The following is a 19,720-nucleotide window of genomic DNA, read 5'->3' as shown; positions in this document are numbered from 1 at the left end:
GTTATGAGGTTTTATTCCTTAAAAAGGGGGAATTTTCCAGTTTTCGGACAATAACTCAAAAATGCTTTCAGCAATTCTCATGAAAATTTGGTGAATTGTTTATATCTATTGATGTAAGCTCCCTTTGGTTTTCATAAATTTCAAATATGACATTGAGTAGTAATTGAACTTTATTCTTTGAAAATGTGACGGGTGTATCCTGTACTCATGGTGCAGATGTTTATTGGTTAATATCTTCAATATTATTATAGATAGGGATAAACTTTAAACAGCAATGGTGTTCAGCAAAGTAAAATCTTCAAATAAGTCAACATAACCAAAGTTGTCAATTGACCCCTTAATGAGTTATTGCCCTATATAGTCAATTTTTAACAATTTTTCGTAAATTTTGTAATCTTTTCAAAAATCGTCTCCTCTGAATCAACTGGGCCAAATTTAAAGTCACATGAAACTTCAAATTAAAAAATATTATGCATATGTTTTTTATTACTAAATGGGTAGTTTTTATTATAAAACTTATGTACATATACTTTTTTCTCAAGAAAATTCTCTAATTAGTCCAAATTTAGAAGAAGTTTACTTTTTTTTAATTGCTTGTTTCCAGCAAACAATTCGCCGACATGTTTTCCGTATGCAGTGTGACCTTTCTCGTAAAATTCCGGTGATCGCAATACGCAAGTGCGAATGGAAAACCAAACGTAAACATCGCTCCGTCATCAAGATAAACTATATCTTTTTGTACCTGTTTTCCACGTGCTCCCCTGGTTATCCGAGTATCGTAAGTGAGTCTCGCGAGATTTGACCAAATACAATCAGTTTGGCCGCTGCTATCAAGCGTGAAGCACGGACTTTTACTGCTCTTGAGTAGAGCGTGGTTGGACTTCTCTTAAGTAGAGAATTTTCTTACTGTGGAAGTAAGTTTTTTAATCTTTGTTAAATGTAATGAATGTTTTTAATATATTTTGTTAACAACAGCTTGGAGATTTGGAAGCTGTTTTGTAATTAATGTACTTTAATGGAGTTTGCGTCTGCATTGGTTGCGACGCGTGTTGAGGAAATGTCCTGTAAGTCGGGAAGTTTGTTTTAGCTAAATACATGTACATGTTTAAAGTGGCGTTTGCATAGGTTGCGGCGTTTTATTAGGAAGGTTGTGGCGTTTTATTCAGAAGGTTGCGGCGTTTTATTAAGAGGCTGCCAAGATTCTGCCAATTGCAGGCTGATTTTGTATTGATGTAACTATTTTCGACTTGCCACTTTTCTGACTTATCTGAACTTATAGTTAATGTAACTGTTTACTTTTAATTTTATTCTCTTTGCGTTTGGTTTAAAATTTAGTTAATTACGGGTCTTTGGTTAATATATCTCGGATAAGTAGTTTCCGTATTTTGTGTCTTTGTCGAAGTAATGAAAATAATAAGGAAAATGCTTTGCTTAGTCCAGTTAGCAATTTTAAGACTTTGAATGCATTTATTTTTATGAAATATATCCATCAAAATGTTCATAAGTCTAGGTAATTTTTATCCTTACTTTTAGGCGAGAACTGCCCGCACTGCACAATTTTTAAGTGCTATTTTAATGTTGTTTTTTTTTCAGATATGGCTCAGGTGTTAAAACCTAACTGTTCCCTTGTGGGTAAAAGTCTTATTCCTATAATATTGAGAGTTAAAGCCGCAGACGCTGACGTAGATGTCGTAGAGTTGTCCCGGTTTAAGAAGGACGAACCCCTGGAGAGTTTTTCAAAAGCTGCGTTGATAGCGGAATTTGAGAAATTGACGGGTAAGTAATAATTGAGGGTGGTAAAGGGGGGTCTGAGAACGGAAACACATAACATAAAAACCTCAAAACGTTGAAGCGCGAAGCACGAGAAATAAGGACAAGAAAAGTAATAAAATTTAATAGTCAGCCATCCGTGAAGTTATCACAAGGTCCATTTAGAAACTGTTAATTGCGTCTGTTATGTAAATGCATACAGATGAATTTTAATCGATGTTATTACATCGGTTTAGTTTTTTACACAAAATACAGGTCATGCACGAGAAATTAGATGTCTGGGCATGAAGCACGGGAAATAAATTAAAGTAAGCACGAAGCACGTGTATACGTGCAAACACGAGAATACGAAGAACACGAAAGCATGGAAAATTAAAAAGGCCGAACATTTTGCACGTATATAACCCTTTACCATGCAGCCTCATAATTTATTACGTTTTTCTAAGACTTTTTCAAACCTACAGTTTAAAGTTTATGTAGCTTTAAAATTTGATATTTGGCTATCGCATTGGCTGATAATGTTTCAGTTTTAGATTTGTGACAGTTTAATTTTGAAATGTTAAGTTGATTCTTGTTGTTGGATGTTATTATATAAACGAGTTGCCAATAAGTTTTTTCGTTTTCACGGTTCGTGATTTTACACATAGTACTCTATCAGTTGCGTTTAATTGATCAATGATTTTATTTATATCCAGGTGAATCAGTTAAGGATGTATCAACTCTGTGTGGAAAGAATGATTCTATTGAGAATGTGAGATTACTTGTGCATGAGAGCATCATTTTGGCCAATTCTTTGGGGGCTAGAGGTCAGAGGTTGAGCAGTCAAAACACTTCACCAACAGAAACGCCAGCGGCTAAAGGTATAGAATGTTTCTTTTTTACCTTATTCGTGTTAATAATTTTGTGCAGGTTAGGTTGTTTGTCTGCCCTTATTTAGCCTTTTTATTAAGTGTTTTTGTGAAGGTAGTCTCACTTTAATTTGAAACTTAAGGTTTATGAACCCTTATGTAGACCTGTGTATTTCTAAAGGGAAATGTCCTTCACAGCAATAATAATTATTTCTGTCAGAGACATCATTGCATTTAATAGAAAATGTGGATTTTGTGGCTAACAAGCCTATATTTTTACAGAATACAGACTTTACAGAGATTTTCGTTATAGCATTTTAAACATAGATTACTCACTTCTCTGTCCATGATGTGATAGACTGTTTATTGTTTACAAAGTCCTTTATAATCTTTATAATCAGCACACATTAGAAGGTGTACTTGAATAGGTCTACATTTGTATTTATTTTAACTATTTTTGTTATTTTAAACCTCATTTAGGGAAATCAGTGTTAGCACTACTTGCATGAATCTATTTATACAGAATTGTCAAACATAAAGAGTACAAGGGGAAAGGCTGTGGATTTTCTCTAAATTTCCATATGTTTAGCATTGAAACAACAAAAAGGGTATATAATTTTTATTTGGTTTTACGCACTTACCGTTTACAGCTTAGGCATGTAATTGAGGTCAAGGCATTGTCTTGTAGTCATATTACTTGTATTTGTTAATTTGACATTTTGAGTAAGCTATTGTTAAGATGTTATATTAATTTCCCTCTTGTTTGGCTGTTGTAGGAAGTGGTACTAAAGCTGTCCCTGGTGAACCATGTACTAATCAGCAGCTGCAAGCCATGAGGCAGGATTTAGATGAATTAAAGAACAAATCAAAAGATATACAGGTAGATGAAGCACTATCTTATGTTAGGACATTGGCAGCAAGACCAAAACTTACAACACCGGGAGTATTGCTTGCGGCCATCGAAATGTTGGTTGATGCAGCTAACAAAGCGAATCATAAAGACTGTTCATTATTTTCAAAATCCTTTGCCATGTGTAAAAAATTTGAAGATCATGTTGATTTTTGTGGGCTTGTGTTAAAATTGTTTGGTTCCCAGGAGGACAAGAAGATTTCCTCCTTAATTTCAGACTGGGCAAAATCTAAGAAATACGAGGAACCATCAGGGTCAAAGGAGAGGCAGGAAAAATTAGATGCACCACCTGCTTCAGCTTCTGGATTTCCATTTCCTGGATATGGGTTTCAAAATCCAGGTTTTGGTTTTCCATATCCAAATTTTTATCCGGGGCCAAACTTTAATACTGGTGGTTTTCGGCCTCCAAGAATGCAAGGAAGTAGAGGTAGGGGAGGTTCTAACGGTGTTTGCTACTTTTGCAAGGAGTCAGGACATTTTATTGCCAATTGTCCAAAAATGAAGAAAGATAATTAATTTTGTGTATTTTTGTATTTTGTGTATTTTTGTATTTTGTGTATTTTGTTTTGTTATTTTATTTTATTTTATTTTTTTGATACCTTTCCCTTCCCAGGAGCTTCGATCTCCAGTGAAATTTTTCACGCGGGTAAGGGTTGAGTGTCTCTCCTTTAAAATAATTTGTAAATACTGAGCATTTTTTAGATGTGAAAGGATATTTTTTGTTAATTTCAGAATATCAGGGATCATGAACCTTTGGTTAAGAAAGAAAAGTTTGAGCCAGAAATTCCAGATTGGGAGTTAAAATCGGGTTTCGATCCATCACGAGTTAAATTAAGAAAGCAAGGTGACATACTTTCAGTAAATTATAAAGGAGAGATCACCCAACCCTCTGTTTGTTTGCCTAAGGCTGAAGAGGTTGTAAATGGTAGTGACTTTAATTTTGAGGATCTGTCTTTTTTAGATCCTAATTTTTTCAAAGCAGGAAATTTGATGTATTGTTCAGAACAATGGGAGCAAATAGGTTGTCCTGATGAAATTTTGGACTGGATTAAAAACGGGGTAGATATTCAGCCCATGTTTAAACATTTTAAGGGTAATTTTAAGGGTCATAGTTATGATTCAAACCTTCCTCAACCTGTATATTTTCAAAACTCTGCTAGTTGTAAAGGATTTGAGAAATTTGTCTCTGACACTTTATTAGAAAGAATAGCCAATGGATCTTTAACTGTACTTGGTAGAGTTGGAGAATGTGATCCCCCTTTACTTGTTTTACCTATCACCATTGAACCTTCAAAACCCCGTATGTGCCATGATGAAAGATACCTGAACTTGTGGATTAAGGATCTCCCTTTCTCTTTAGATACTCTCAAAGAGGTTCCTAGATTATTAGAGAAGGATTCGTTCATGGCATCTCTTGATGATAAGTCTGGTTATGATCATATACTTTTAAATCCTAATTCTAGACAGTATTTCGGAATCCAGTTTGCAGGCTGGTACTTGGTTTTCAACTCCCTCCCATTCGACTTCAAAGCCAGTGCTTATATTTATCACACTACCGGTCTGGTTCCAATCAGCTATTGTCGCTGCCTTGGTGTACCTTCTTTATTGTATATAGACGATAGGTTAGTTTGTGAGTTTAAAGGTACTAATTTGAAGATAGGATCGGGACGTGCAGAAATGGCAGAAAAAAGTCTGTACATTCTATGTCAGGTTCTTGTTAGATTGGGATATTTCATGAATTTGGCTAAGTGTTGTTTTATACCAACCAGGTGTTTGAAATTCTTGGGAATGTTTTGTGACTCAACTGAACTGGCCTTTATCTTGCCGGGGCCGAAAAAAGAATCGTTTAGAGTTTTAAGGGAATCTATCCTTGATGGCAATGAAGTGGGCATTAAAACCCTGCAACATTTTGCAGGAAAATGAGTTTCATTTTTTCTTGCTATCCCCTCTGCTAGATTGTTTTCAAGGGAAATCAATAGGGCCATTAGCCTTGCTTCTAGAAATAGCAAAAAAATTTGCATTTACAAAGAGTTAAGGACGAGTTAGAGTATTGGCGTTTTCTGGATAACTGGGAGGGAGCTGCCTCCTGGAGATTAGAAACCCATTTACAATTGATTTTAGCAACTGACTCGTCGCTTTTTAAGTGGGGTGCCTTTATGATTTTCAAAGGGGTTTCAGTAGAATTTGGTGATTTTTGGAAAGACTACGATAACGCTCCAATCCATGTTAAAGAGGCAAATGCCCTACTCCACTCTCTCTGTTCTGTTAAGGAGAAAATTGTTAATGCTCGGGTAGACGCGTTTTGTGATAATCTTGCTGTAGTTAATGCTTGGAGTAATCAAGGTGGTAGGGACCCCTCTTTGAATGCAGTTTTGCGGAAAATATTCACTCTTTCAAAAACGGTTAATATGGACCTACGTCTTGTGTATGTTAATTCTAGTAGAAACCCTGCTGACAGGGAGTCCGGAAGGTTAAGATTGTCAGATGCTATGTTGTCTCCTCTGAAATGGAACTTTGTTGAACAGAGGTTTGGTCCCCACACTACAGATTTGATGGCTTTAGATTCCAATGTTATGATTGATAAAATTGGTAATCCGTTAAAACATTTTACACCATTCCCCACAGTTCTTTCAGATGGTGTAAATGTTTTCTCTCAAGACTTGAAGTTAGAGAAAAACCCTTATGTGTTCCCCCCTTTTTGTTTAATTTTTGAAGTTTTGAAGTTTTGTGCTCAAATCGGGGTCAGAAGTTGTACATTTGTGGTTCCTGAATTGTTCCCAAGACCAGTTTGGTGGCCTTTTTTCTGGGAACATGTGTCAGAATGGAATGTTTTAGCTCGACAAAATGAACTTGAAGCTCTGTTGTACCCATCTGCTAAAGGTTTTAAGATAGACACTAATGGTTTACCTTGGCGTTTAATTGTCGCACGACTTCATTTTTAGTTTAACCTTTTTGTAGAAGGCTGTACCACGAGTTTGGCTTCCAGCAGAACAGTGTTTAGTGTGTGGTTATGCAAATGATGTTGGATATCAGTTTTGCCAGTCATGTGAACAAAAACCTGTTATGATTGATAGTTCTGAAGAAAGCACAAGTGATTGTGCAGTTGAAAGACGTCTGCGATATTTTGACAATTTGGTCGGAAATACTAGTTATAATAGGAAAAAGCTTTCGCTGGAAAAGGCGTTTGAGAAGTTTTTGTCTGAAAGTGTACCCGTTAAATGTATAAAGTCTGCTTCCCCTTTAGATGTTAGGCGATTTATGGTCATGAAGGATTCAAAGGGAAAAACTCAAGTACATGACTTGTCTTGTGAATTTCTTGGTAAGTTAGGTATTTATTCATGTCAGTGTCCGTTGAGGTTGGCGGCGGGAACTGTTCAGTCTATGCTAGGACAATTAAAGGCTATATTTGAATCTAATGGTCGGGGTTCTGCGTGGAATGCAATAACTGACACTGGTAATCCTGTGTGTAGTCCAGAAGTAGAAAAATATTTGCATGCTATTCAGTTTGAGCAGTCAAAATCACATGTTGTACAAAAACAAGCAAAGCCTCTGTTTTTAGACAAACTCCGATCATTTAGTGTTCATATCGATGATTTGTTGATGAATCCCGATTTGAAACCATCCGAAAGATTCATATTTTTAAGGGATCAGGCTTTCTTCAAAGTTCAATATTTTTCAGGAGATAGAGCGAATGACTTGGGTTTGTGTATTTCACAAGAGGTTAAGTTATTACCAAAAGGTGATGGTTTTCTTTTTTCACACACTGTAGGCAAAACTCTTGGAAAGGGGAAGGTGAATGAATTTTCCATCTTGAGATTTGATGATACTTTGATTTGTCCTGTTGAAGCCCTGGAAAGGTATGTTAAAGTGCCAGGGCGCTTGGGGTTGATTTAAGGTTTGGTTATTTATTCCGTACTTTGAGTAAAAATAGAAAAGAGGTTACTGACAATCCTGTATCTTCCAATGCTATGTATGATCGCTTGAAGAAATATTTAAAGAAACTCGATATTTACGACGGCGAGACCCCTCATGGAATTCGGGGAGCGTGTGCTATTACTTTGGCATTGTCAGGGGGCCTGCAAATGACGTCATGCAGCATATAGGTTGGTCTTCCTCATCTTCTTACCAAAGATACAATAGAATGTCCAGTATGGTAGGACGAGGGTCAGTCAGTTCCATCATGGCGAATACGGGGGCTTCTGAATCTAATATTTGTAGATCTATTTTTGAGTCGTATTGTGAGGTCAATAAACTTTCCAGTGCTTTTCAGTGACAATTTGAAGTGTTTTGGAGTAACAGTTTGTTACTATTAAATGCATTGTTAAATTTGATTTTGTATTTTTGAGGGACTTTATGTATTACTACTATTTATGTATGTCGAATATGACTTGCCTGCATTTTGAGGGATATTATGCATCGCCATTATTTATGTATTTTGAAATTGAGAATTTGTTTAAATAAGACTTGCCTGTATTTTTGAGGAATATTATGTGTGACTGTATTATCTATGTTGAAATTGAGAATTTGTCGTGTAAGGATTGTATCGAATATACTTTTCTTTAATAAATATTTCTTTTCTTTAATTCGTTTTTACTTAATTTGTTTTATTGAGTTTCGAGGAAGTGTTTCTATTCTAATTAGAAATCATGTTGACAACAAATTACACATGTCATATTAAGTGAAAATTCATATTTATTTGCGCAAGCCTTAGGGTAGATATTTGAAGGACATTTCCTGATGATGAAAATGAACGGATAAAGGGCAAGGGCACTAAGACATTACTTAACCACCCGATGTTATACATAAAATACATCTAGAGCTTCCAATTTGATTGTCAATGCAGCAGAAACTACCACATAACAGATAGTACACTCTGGATGTCCCCAAACAACAGTTAATCCGAATATATTAACACTTTACAGTTAGGTCATAGGTTATATGTGTATATTGAAGAATTCACGATTTAGAACGTGAAAGTCAGAAAAACATAAAAGCAAGAGGTCAATTCAGGTGCACGAAAGATGATTGATTGAATTGGGTTTAACGCCACTGTCGGCAGTATTTCAGCTATATCGTTGAGGTCATTTTTAGTGGCGGAGGAAGCCGGAGTACCCGGAGGGAAACTACGATCTTCGGCAGGTAACTGACAAACTTTATCCCGTACGGTTGCAAGTCGAGTGCACCTTTTTTGTTGTTGTTTACAAAGCGAGGTGCGAACTCGCAACGCAGAGGTGACATGGTACAGTGATTTTACAGGTAAACTTAACTACCTTAACCACTAGGCCACCCAGGCGCCCACGGCAGAAAAAGCAGTCGGCATATCCTGCTTTGATCAGTTTTCTGTATGAGATTTCATAACTGTGGTTTGCTTGGATTGGCTTCGTTTGTGATATTTCAATTATTTTTGATGGTTTCGAAAATAACTCATTCATTGAAGAATTTGACGTATTTATTTATACAAGACAAAATTTAAGTTTTGGGTGAGTATTGGGAATGTTGAGGGTTGTAGTTAGGAATTGTAAGAATATTGTCGTTATAGTATTGAGGTCTGCTGTGAAACCCAATTTTCGCCCAATACTTACAGAAATTTGGTCATATTGAGCATGGACTTACTTATGATATCATGATATCGTAAGTGAGTCTCGCGAGATTTGACCAAATACAATCAGTTTGGCCGCTGCTATCAGAGCAAAGTGGGACTTGCACATGCTCTGTGTATGATATGGGCACAAATCAGGACTTAACATGCTCTGTGTATGATGTCGGTACAAAGCGGGACTTTCACCAAAAAAAAAAAAAAAAAAAGTTCATGTATCTCGATATGGCTAAGTTCAAACCCAATTTTCGCCCAATACTTACAGAAATTTGGTCATATTGAGCATGGACTTACTTATGATATTATGACTTCTTACTTGATTGTTTACAAACGGGTGACAATCGTTAAACTTCGGCTTCAAAACACGACCATTAATTAGCTGCCATATTTTCACAACAACACGGACCGATTGAAATATTTTTTGACGATTATAAGTAATTTATGCGAAAAAAAAATGATGAAATCGTGCACAGAGGACTAAGTTTATGATATATGTATTCATATGGGTTCAAGAATTGGATTAACATTATTTTTCACCGGTCACTTTTCACCAAACTTGGCCAAAATTATCATTGGGGTATCTAGTTTTAAAAATGTGTCCCACGACCCCGTCTGTCAACAAACATGGCCACCATGGCTAAAAATAGAACTTATGGATAAAATGCAGTTTTTGGCTTATATCTTTGAAACTAAAGCATTTAGAGCGAACCTGACATGGGGTAAACATGTTCGTCAGGTTAAAATCTATAAAATTCAACTATATATTAATATCAGAAACATCTCGGACAAGTTTTATAATTTGGCTGTTCAACTTTTTTAAAAGAGTTATGTCCCTTAAAAATATTAAATTTATGGAAAATGGCGCTCTAATGGGAACAGCTCTTGTCAGATTTTTATCAAACATGTACTATAGGTAAATTTCAGCAAAATTTCGAACAAGTTCTATAATTGTGGTCGATCAACTTTTTCTTAAAGAGTAATTTCCCTGTATGGAAAATAGCCACACGTTAGCGCTCTCACAGGTACAATTCTTGCCAAATTTTTATAAAACTTATACTGTAGGTAAATATCAGCAATATTTCGGACAAGTTCTGTAATGGTGAATGATCGACTTTTTTTAAAGAGTTATGCCCCTTGGAAAAATAATATCTGTGCAACATGGGGGAAATTGGAACTCAGTCCTTTAATTAAAACAGAAAAAATAGTACAATAAATAAAAGAGCAAAAATAAGGATTTCATGTATAAATTGCTTTAATGTTATCCTTTAAGTTTGTTAATCTCATTCAAAATTAAACTTTATATGTCAATTTGGAGAATGTTCTTAAGAAAAGACCATTTCAGAATTTTGTTGAAAACATCACATTCAATATAACCATAACAATGTTGGCCTCAGTAGCCAAGTGGTATAATTTGTTCATTTTTTGTTATAACTAGCCACTCAACACTTAGATTAAGAGTTCAAAAAAAGCAGGCATAGGTGCACAAGATTCTAATCTGTATTGGCTTGGATTGACTATCTCCTTATAAAAGTTCAAAGTTTTGTTTGAATTGTGATCTGCTGATAAATCATCAAAATCAGGAGTTCAAAGTTTGACGAATGATGGTCAGTTTTCGGATAAAGCTGGTGTTTCCTGTCTTTAATACAAAAACATCGGGTACAATAATTTGAAGGTGTCGAACAATTATTTTTTTTTAGTAAGAAATGTTCTTGTTATTAGAGTTACTTCTTTTTGTACACTTTTCGGATGTAATGTCCGTGATAGATTCTAAGAGTGATCAAAGAAACTATGTTTTATGTTTCAGGAATAAGAGCTACTCATTACGAATTTAGTAAAGCATAGTCAGGAAAGAGGATCTGTGCTGCAAAGATAACCCATATGCGATTGAAAATGTGCATGTATGTATCATGAAGGAAAAACATCACCATTCCTTTTAAAATGCAGGCAGCAATAATGGATGGAACTGGAGTCAAAGCTTGTCAGTGTGCAGTTGTAAAGGTTGACTTATCAAACAGACCATTACTAGTCACCGTATTAAAGGAATTAACCAGACTGTTTATGATATGAAGCAGTATTTTTAGATAAAATTATATCTTTTCAAATGACAAATGTTTTATGAAAATTCTAAAACCAGCATTTATGTAACTATAAAAATTATTTTGATATCTTTTAACTTTTGTTGAAACAAATTCATTATGGATACAAAACATAATTTGCAGAACAGGATGCAACCCTCTGGCGCACTGTGAAAAGTCGTAAGGTTATAAGTTATTGGCGTAGATGGAATAAGCTCGAAAACTTGACCTACCGCAAATCAAATATAGCTTATGGAGTATTTTTAGTTATAAAATATTTTTCATATGTCATTTGATAAGGTACATCTTATACATTCAATGTTTATTTTATGTTTTAAAAAAGATTTGCCTAATCCTTTAGTCATTCATAAATTATTGACATGGTTAAAATTTCTATGGTTAGTGTAAGGGAAACTAATGATGTCAAATCAATGATATTTGGTGTATACTGTAAATTCAGAAATTATTGCATGCATTTACTATTGCGATTTTGTCATTATACCCCCGCTTTAAAAAAGTGGGGGTATACTGTTTTACCTCTGTCTGTCCATCAATCCGTCAGTCCATCTGCCAGTCCGTCCGTCAGTCCATCCATCCGTCAGTCCGTCCGTCCCATGAATATTTTCGTCGCATTTTTCTCAGGAACTACTTGACAAGGATTTTTAAATTTTGGTTTCATAGTTTATATAAGTCAGTTATACCGTGTGATGCGTTTTAAGATTCATCACTCAACAACTTCCTGTTTACCGAACACTTGTATCATTTTACACATGATAGCCAAGTTGAATATTTTCGTCTCATTTTTCTCAGGAACAACAATACAAGGATTTCTGAAATTTGGTTTCAGGGTTTATATAAATCACCTATACCGTACAGTGTGATGCGTTTTCAGATTCATCACTCAACAACTTCCTGTTTACCGAACAGTCACATATTTTTACACTATTAAAATTATCCACTTGCGGCAGGGGTATCATCAGTGAGCAGTAGCTCGCAGTTTTACTTGTTTAAGACTGAAATACGATTTGAATTTTTGCGATATTGAGAAAAATCCTGTAATATTCGTATAAAAAAGTATTTTTTGTAATCGACGAATTATACGGACGTTGTTTTTAATTTCAAAAGTAGAACAGAATGTAGTCGGGTCAGGTTTAGGAATTTTTGTCCGATGTTCCTACGATACATGGTAAAATATTTTACCCCATATCACCCACATTTTTTTCATAGAAGACTTCAATAGCTCACAAAAAGGTCATGGCCAAAATTTAAGCAGATTCTAGATTTAGTATCAATTTTAATAAATTCTATATTTTTTTTATTTCACCGAAGTACATTCTTAATATATATTATATTTAACCATATCCCAAATTTATGTGAGACGTCCGGGATTCCGTGCTTTAAGGTCGACTTGCGATAAAACTTCAAGTTTCATTAAAAATCTTCAACATATATTGTTGTGAGCACATATTCCTTATATAAAACAAAATCAGATCTGTACTTATCGAAAAATTCGCACTTAGATTTATAGTTCTCTGTGTCTTAATTAGATAATTTCTCATCGGAATTTCATAGATTTTGAATATATAATGATTCTAACATTTAAAATAATATAATTCTATAATTTAATATCATGTAATATGTGTATGAATCTAAATTATCACATGTCAAACTATAATGAGGTATGACTGGGGGTCCTTCAATTTTATTTTTTTTTTTAATTTTTGCTGCCATTATTTTTTTTTCTATTTTTTGTAAATTTTGTCTAGTGTTTTCTATTCTTTATATTGTAGCACACCATTACTTTCTATTTCTAAAATTGCTTTTGGCAATTTTTCTCGATTTTTTTGTGTCTATTTTTCTATAGTATGATGGTCCATTATTCTCTATTCTGTAAACCCAATCCAGACCCCCAATAATGCCAGAAGCTACATACTAGTACTAAGCATATCCGGTGAAAGGAGAAGATGTATTTCATAATATTCTCGAGGATTCCGTTCATAGTTAACAATGTAGCAGGACCTACCATTACATATCTAGCTATTATTATGAATATGTTTGCCTTTTATGGTCTTTTCGACAAAGCAATCAAGACGCCATCAACAATTCTCATGCAAGGACTTGCTGTAGCCGACAGTTTGACAGCATTGTATATTTACGGGTTCGAGCCGATGTTTGAAATTTATTATGATAATATGGGTAGACCTGGTAACAACAACAATTTTACCATACCCATTGGAAGCTCGGAGGAAATCGGAGACATCCATATTGACATAACAGACACTCAAAATCTATTGGATATCAAATATCCTCTGTGTGTCATTCACTACTGTGCTACCCAGTTCGCCGATTGCTTCCATCTCGTTTCTGTTCTATCGACAGCTTCTCTCGGACTACAAAAAATGTTAGCTGTACTTAGACCTTTATGGAGTATCACAACAATAACGAACAAAAAGTTTATGTTGAAAATCATGTTTACAAATATTATGGGATGCAACTGAAATTCAGAATCAAAGAAAAATATGAAGATATGATAGAGGACCTGTTCTAAAAGTTGTCATCATTAACTGAAACAAACTATCGTAAGGCTATCTCGAGAATAAAACCCACTTTAAACTGCTACGATAACATTATTGAAGCGGAAATCGTCATGATCACGTTGATTCTCAATTTCAGTGAATGCTACGAGAGTTCAATTAATTCCCTTCATAATAATCTCCCTTTTCTTTTATTAGGTTCATCTCCGTACAGCGAACCAATGACCTACGTGTTCAATATTATCTGGGGAAATATTGATATAAGCAAAGAGAACTTCAAACTTTTAACCGAAATTTAAAAAATTTCTACCGTTTTAGGTTGTTCATCAAACTTCTTAATTTGCCTACTGATGAGTCAGAAATTAAGGCAAACTTTCTTTAAAAAATTGAGTGTTTGTAACTGAGTAAAGAGAGTGAAGGTCTTTAATACGGACATTTTAGTAACGTCTTTACGAAAAAAATAATTCAGACATAACTTTGGAAGCATTCATTTCATGTGCTATGGTCCGATACATGTACAATGTATCTACTTCAGGTTTAAAGAAAGTATTCTTGTAGACTTCTAATTACTTTCATTAGACTAAGTTATAATTTTTATTTTTGTATATAACTATCTCCATATATTTCGTTGCTATAAAAGATTTGTCTAGGTGACAATATGATATTACAAGAAAAGTTGCCCTTATTCTATAACAAGTATAACATGTATAAGAAGAAAAGAATAATTAATAATTGATACATGATTGTCAGTTCATTTTCGATCGATTTTTGTATTTAAACGTAACAATTTGATACCTCTCATTAAACTACTTAAGATGGCTGTCTTCCTCCATCTTGGATTTTGAAGTAGCAGATAACAATTGGTATAGATCTTTAATGAAATGTGCAAATTTTGAGAGTAATAGGTAATTCATGTGTAAGACTTTTCATGTTGATATAGAAAATTATGTTTTTTATCATATTTACGGCTGTATTTTCTAAAAAAAAAACGCAATATCTTTTTTTATTCCTTTTTTTTCCAACTTTGCCACATTAGGAGAGATAACTCAGATAGAAGGGGAGATGACTCAGATAAAGTAATTTTTATAATAGTAAGTGTTGTTAATTTACAGATTTTAAATTGTAGCAAGAAAACAAGTCCGGTGATCTCATTTTTTCTTTTTCTTATCTGAGCGCATGTTATAAGAGCTATCTTCTCACATTTCATCTTAAAATTCTATGGTGTAGTTTTCTTTTATCACACAAAATTGGATTTTCAATGCATAAGATATACAAAATCTGCACAACCTGTAGCGTGAAAAAAAATCCGGTGACCCATACTTTTTATTATATTTTGGAAAAAAGCTTGATAAAAACTACATTTTGACAAATTATGAAAAAAAATCTATGGATTTTAATTAAGACTCCCCATCCACCTTAAAACTACTAACAATTGATACATGCTGATGATGAAGATGGTATATTCATTAATAATATTTTGACAATGAAAATTGTTATGTACGACACTTTACATGCTTTAGTTTTGACATTGAACGTTGAACCCTAATAATCTGATATTCAAATCTAAAGCAAATTACTCAGAAACATTAAGCACAGATGCATTTTTCCCCTCATAATTCCACATATAAAGCACAATAATACTTTTTTCTTTTCATTTGATATAGTAAAGACTGTTAAGGGTTTACATCCGTAGGTTGCACATTTGCGCTGAGCGTTTACATACATGTATGACGATATTTACTTAATTTCAAGCATGTTTAATCCCAGGTCAGGAACCTGTATTTTAGTGGTTTTCGTTGTGAGTCGTATTTTCATGATTGTTTTGTATAAATCAGGCCGTTGCTTTTTTTTTTATCGAATTGGTTTTACATATTTCATATCAGGGCCTTATATAGGATTTGTTCTTTGTTGAAGCCCGTATGGTGATGTATTCTTGGCCTAATTGATATTCTTCTGACATCAGACTCGGACTTCTCTTGAACTGAATTTTAATGTGCGTATTGTTATGCGTTTACTTTTCTACATTGGCTAGAGGTATAGGGGGAGGGTTGAGATCTCATAAACATGTTTAACCCCGCCGCATTTTTGCGCCTGTCCCAAGTCAGGAGCCTCTAGCCTTTGTTAGTCTTGTATTATTTTTAATTTTAGTTTCTTATGTACAATTTGGAGTTTAGTATGGCGTTCATTATCACTGAACTAGTATATATATTTGTTTAGGGGCCAGCTGAAGGACGCCTCCGGGTGCGGGAATTTCTCGCTGCATTGAAGACCTGTTGGTGGCCTTCTGCTGTTGTCTGTCCTGTGGTCGGGTTGTTGTCTCTTTGACACATTCCCCATTTCCATTCTCAATTTTATGCTACATCTCCTTTTTCGGTGCAATCGTTCTTGATAGTAAAACAGTCAGGGTCATATAAATTTTAAGTGTATAAAGTCAAAGGGCATGTAACAACTACAAGTTATCGTACAGCCTTCAGCAACGAAAAAAACTCCATACCATACAGTAAGATACTAAAGGCCAAAGGATGACCAAATTTTAAATAATCCGAAAGAGAACACATAGGCCAAAAATATGCTAAAACAAAACAAAAAACAAACATGCTCCTGGCCTAGACCTGTTTGAACAGAAACATACAGAATGTGGCGGAGTTTAACATGTTTGTAAGCGCCCAACCTTCTCCTCTCCCTGTGACTACGGTATAAAAGTTATGGTAGTTGTCATCATCATTGGCAATCATACTAATACTTCTTATTTGTAAGTACTTGTGAAATGCCAAATATATAACTATCAAAATAATGGAGGACCATAAGACTTACTGTTTATTTAAAAAAAAATCTATATTTTTACCATAAAGACAACATTTTAAGATTGGACTACTGTACCAATGTTAATTGAATAACATTTAGAAACACATTTATCGATGATCATTTTGTTTATATATATATCGAATCTCAATTGCAAAGCATAACAAATACCCACTAAAATATTATGGGGCATGCATTCAGGTTTCAGTACAGGACTGGTCAACCATCCAAACCAATTATTTGTACGAATAAAAAAATTAATCATAGGCTTTAAGTAATGTGTTGTCACGACATCTCTGCCTGGATAATTTACCATTATTTTCCTTGGAGTTTGGTATTTTTGTTGTCTTACTTTTAACCAGTCATACATACATTACGTTCATCTCAAGACAAGAAGGAAAGTGAACCAATCTAATATATCCATGCATTGGGAACCAACGGAACGCTATCTTCAAGAAAGGCGAAAATAAAAACTTTGCCTTAAGGAGATACCATCCAGTTTAAGTAGAGTATACATGTATATGCATTCGAGACCTGTCGGACTCTAGATGATAAACAAACTACTCACAAATGCAGAACGTAAATAAAACTGTCAAAATTATTTAATAGATTAAATGATTTAATGAAATACATGTAATGATTTTCTTCCTTTTAACATGTAACAACAAAAAAGAAAGACACACATAAATAAACATGAACAATGTTACTTTCACACACATAAAGACACTCTCTCACATGTATACAAAGAAGAAGACGAGTAGAAAACCATGAACTCGATTCAACTTGTCCATTTGATTTTGTTTAGTGTTTAAAGATGTTTTATAGGGCTTAAACTTAAGTACATTTTTGTCTGAGTACGACGCTTCAGCAATCATTATGGTTGTGCTATAAGAAGAAATATTAAGTTAGGAATTTTGATTTACTGTCATCAATTCTATTAAAGATTGCCAAAATTTACAAAGAGATGGTGTTCACTTTTGAAAAAAAATCAAAAAAAAAAAAAAATCATACATTTACATTGTATATCAAAATTAATTCTAAAAACATTAGAGCATACACTCGATCGCATCGTTAAAAAACATGTGTTAGATGTTATAGATATATTTTGAAATTTCCATTTTGCAAAGTGAATCTGAAATTAGTACTATAAGTCAGACGAGCATTAGTTATGCCTAGGTCACACATTCACTGATTACCTCGCCGGATCCACTACGGATTAAATCTCACGGATGATCCCGGAAATGCAGTTTCCGTACTCCGATACGGATACGATACGGACACACAACGGTATGACTATGGGTTTTGACGTTACTACCACGGATAATGAAGGACGGGTTTCATTTTGGCGACATTAGTGATACGAGTTCTTACGGGAAGACACGGTTGAATACGATCATGATACGGTTTTGTACGCAACAACACGTGTCGGGACGTATGTACTGCGGATAAATAGCGGTTTGCTACGGTATAAGTAATGTTAGTAAGAATTAGAACGGTCTGAAACGGATTAGTATGAACCGTCACATTTCTATAATTAAGCTTTTGATTTATCCTTTCTTTATGGCAGAAAATCGTAGATTCTTTTTTGTTGTTGTTAAATAAATTATTTATCTGTCTGTCTGTTCATGCATGTGGTGTTCTTCGTAGTCCTCAGACCAACGACATGTAGCAGTTCTTGGAACATATTTGGGACTATCCTTTGAAAGTTCTTAAATGTAGCTGGATTTTCCGCACACAATTTAGTCATGGGGGGCTCATACTGGCCATGGTAAGGAAGTCAGTCCCTAGTCCACCATCTACTCTGCCTCCGGTCACTTCTACGTCTAAGTAACTGGACCACTTTGCCATATCAATATCCATGCAATTCCAGCCAATTAATTGCAAGCAGCAGTTGTTGATTATTCTGTTAGATAATGTTATGTATAACTCAACAGCAAGACACAGAATAAGTTCGGCCCTATAAGTATGGAGTATTTATAAAGAAGCCTCATATCATTTTGTCGTGGACCGTAATATATTCCGTATCTTGTCGTGTTGTAACGTAGTAAACCGTAACAGACTTTCATAACCCTGGCTGAAATCTAGCTATCCTTATTGCAACGTAATGAAAGCGTGCCGTTCCGTGACACATTCGTAACAAATCGTATTGTATCCTTACCAATACGTGGTGTAACCGTACTAGTACGTAGTTCTTCGGAACTAGCCGTAGAAATCATTCGGGCCTACGAATAAGTACGGACTAATACGGTTTTGATAGGGACTAAAACGGTTTAGTACGGTCTTATACGGTTTAGTAAGGATATACTACGGTCGTTTTATCCGTGGTCAAATTTTGCGCATGTTCAAAAATTGTCAAGGATATACAAGTACTACTACGTATAACTACGACTACAATACGGAAATCCACGGACTAATACAGATTGCCACGAACGATGCCGGATCGTAACCGTAGCTAATCCAGCGTCAAATCCGTAAATTGTGACCTAGGCATTAAGGAATAAGATAAATTAAAAAGTTTTAAATAGGTTATGAAGCTCCTTCTCGAGATATCTCTTGTTTTTTAAATGACGGGAAAAGATGATTCGGATTTTTACCTTATCGTTTCATTGGTGTTATTTGGGTCTCAAATCGAAAGAAAAAATCTAGAATCTGCTTAAATATTAGTAAATGGCCTTTTATAAGCTATTTAAGTCTTACATGAAAAAACAATGGGTGTTATGGGGCAAACAATTTCACCCTTTATCGCAGGAAAAAACCCAAGGAGTTCGAACATCTGACAAACATTCCTAAACCTGACCTAAGTACATCCTTAAGCAGAATTTAACATGTTATTCAAGGAAATTAATCTCTTGAATTCCAGTTCCTGGTTGCCCCTTTCGGTCTTCTCCTGTTCGACTTCCAAATTTGATAATCTGTTCCTAAGCAAGTGTTCATAAATAACTTTTGTCCATCTTGTGATATTTCAAGGCACTTCTTTGACAGCACGTGAAACAGTGTATTATCCTAAACAAAAGACAAATAGAATTTAAAAAAAAACAAAACATAATTTTGTAAAGCAAACATAACATTTAAGATATAAAGTATTAAGATTCTCAACATGCACAGTGTATTTTGTGATTAGAGATAAACTGAAAGTCAAACATCTTTATCGTTATGCTTTAAGTTGGTGCATTGTTTGTTTAAAG

At 34.5% G+C, this 19,720-nt stretch overlaps 1 protein-coding gene across 1 annotated transcript; it reads left to right on the top strand.

Moving 5' to 3' along the window:
• Positions 1–1,057: 1,057 nt before the first annotated feature.
• On the top strand, positions 1,058–10,190 carry LOC127715945 (uncharacterized). Its single transcript, XM_052222051.1, has 6 exons — positions 1,058–1,064; positions 1,594–1,776; positions 2,466–2,630; positions 3,395–3,955; positions 7,298–7,385; positions 10,187–10,190. Exons 1-6 carry the CDS (start codon positions 1,058–1,060, stop codon positions 10,188–10,190), a joined length of 1,008 nt encoding a protein of 335 aa, XP_052078011.1.
• Positions 10,191–19,720: the final 9,530 nt, after the last annotated feature.

The sequence above is a fragment of the Mytilus californianus genome, unplaced genomic scaffold (genome assembly GCF_021869535.1).
Source record: "Mytilus californianus isolate M0D057914Y unplaced genomic scaffold, xbMytCali1.0.p SCAF_9, whole genome shotgun sequence".
NCBI lineage: Eukaryota > Metazoa > Mollusca > Bivalvia > Mytilida > Mytilidae > Mytilus > Mytilus californianus.
Note: the sequence above shows the minus strand (reverse complement) of the source record. Positions and strands in the feature narration are given on the sequence as shown.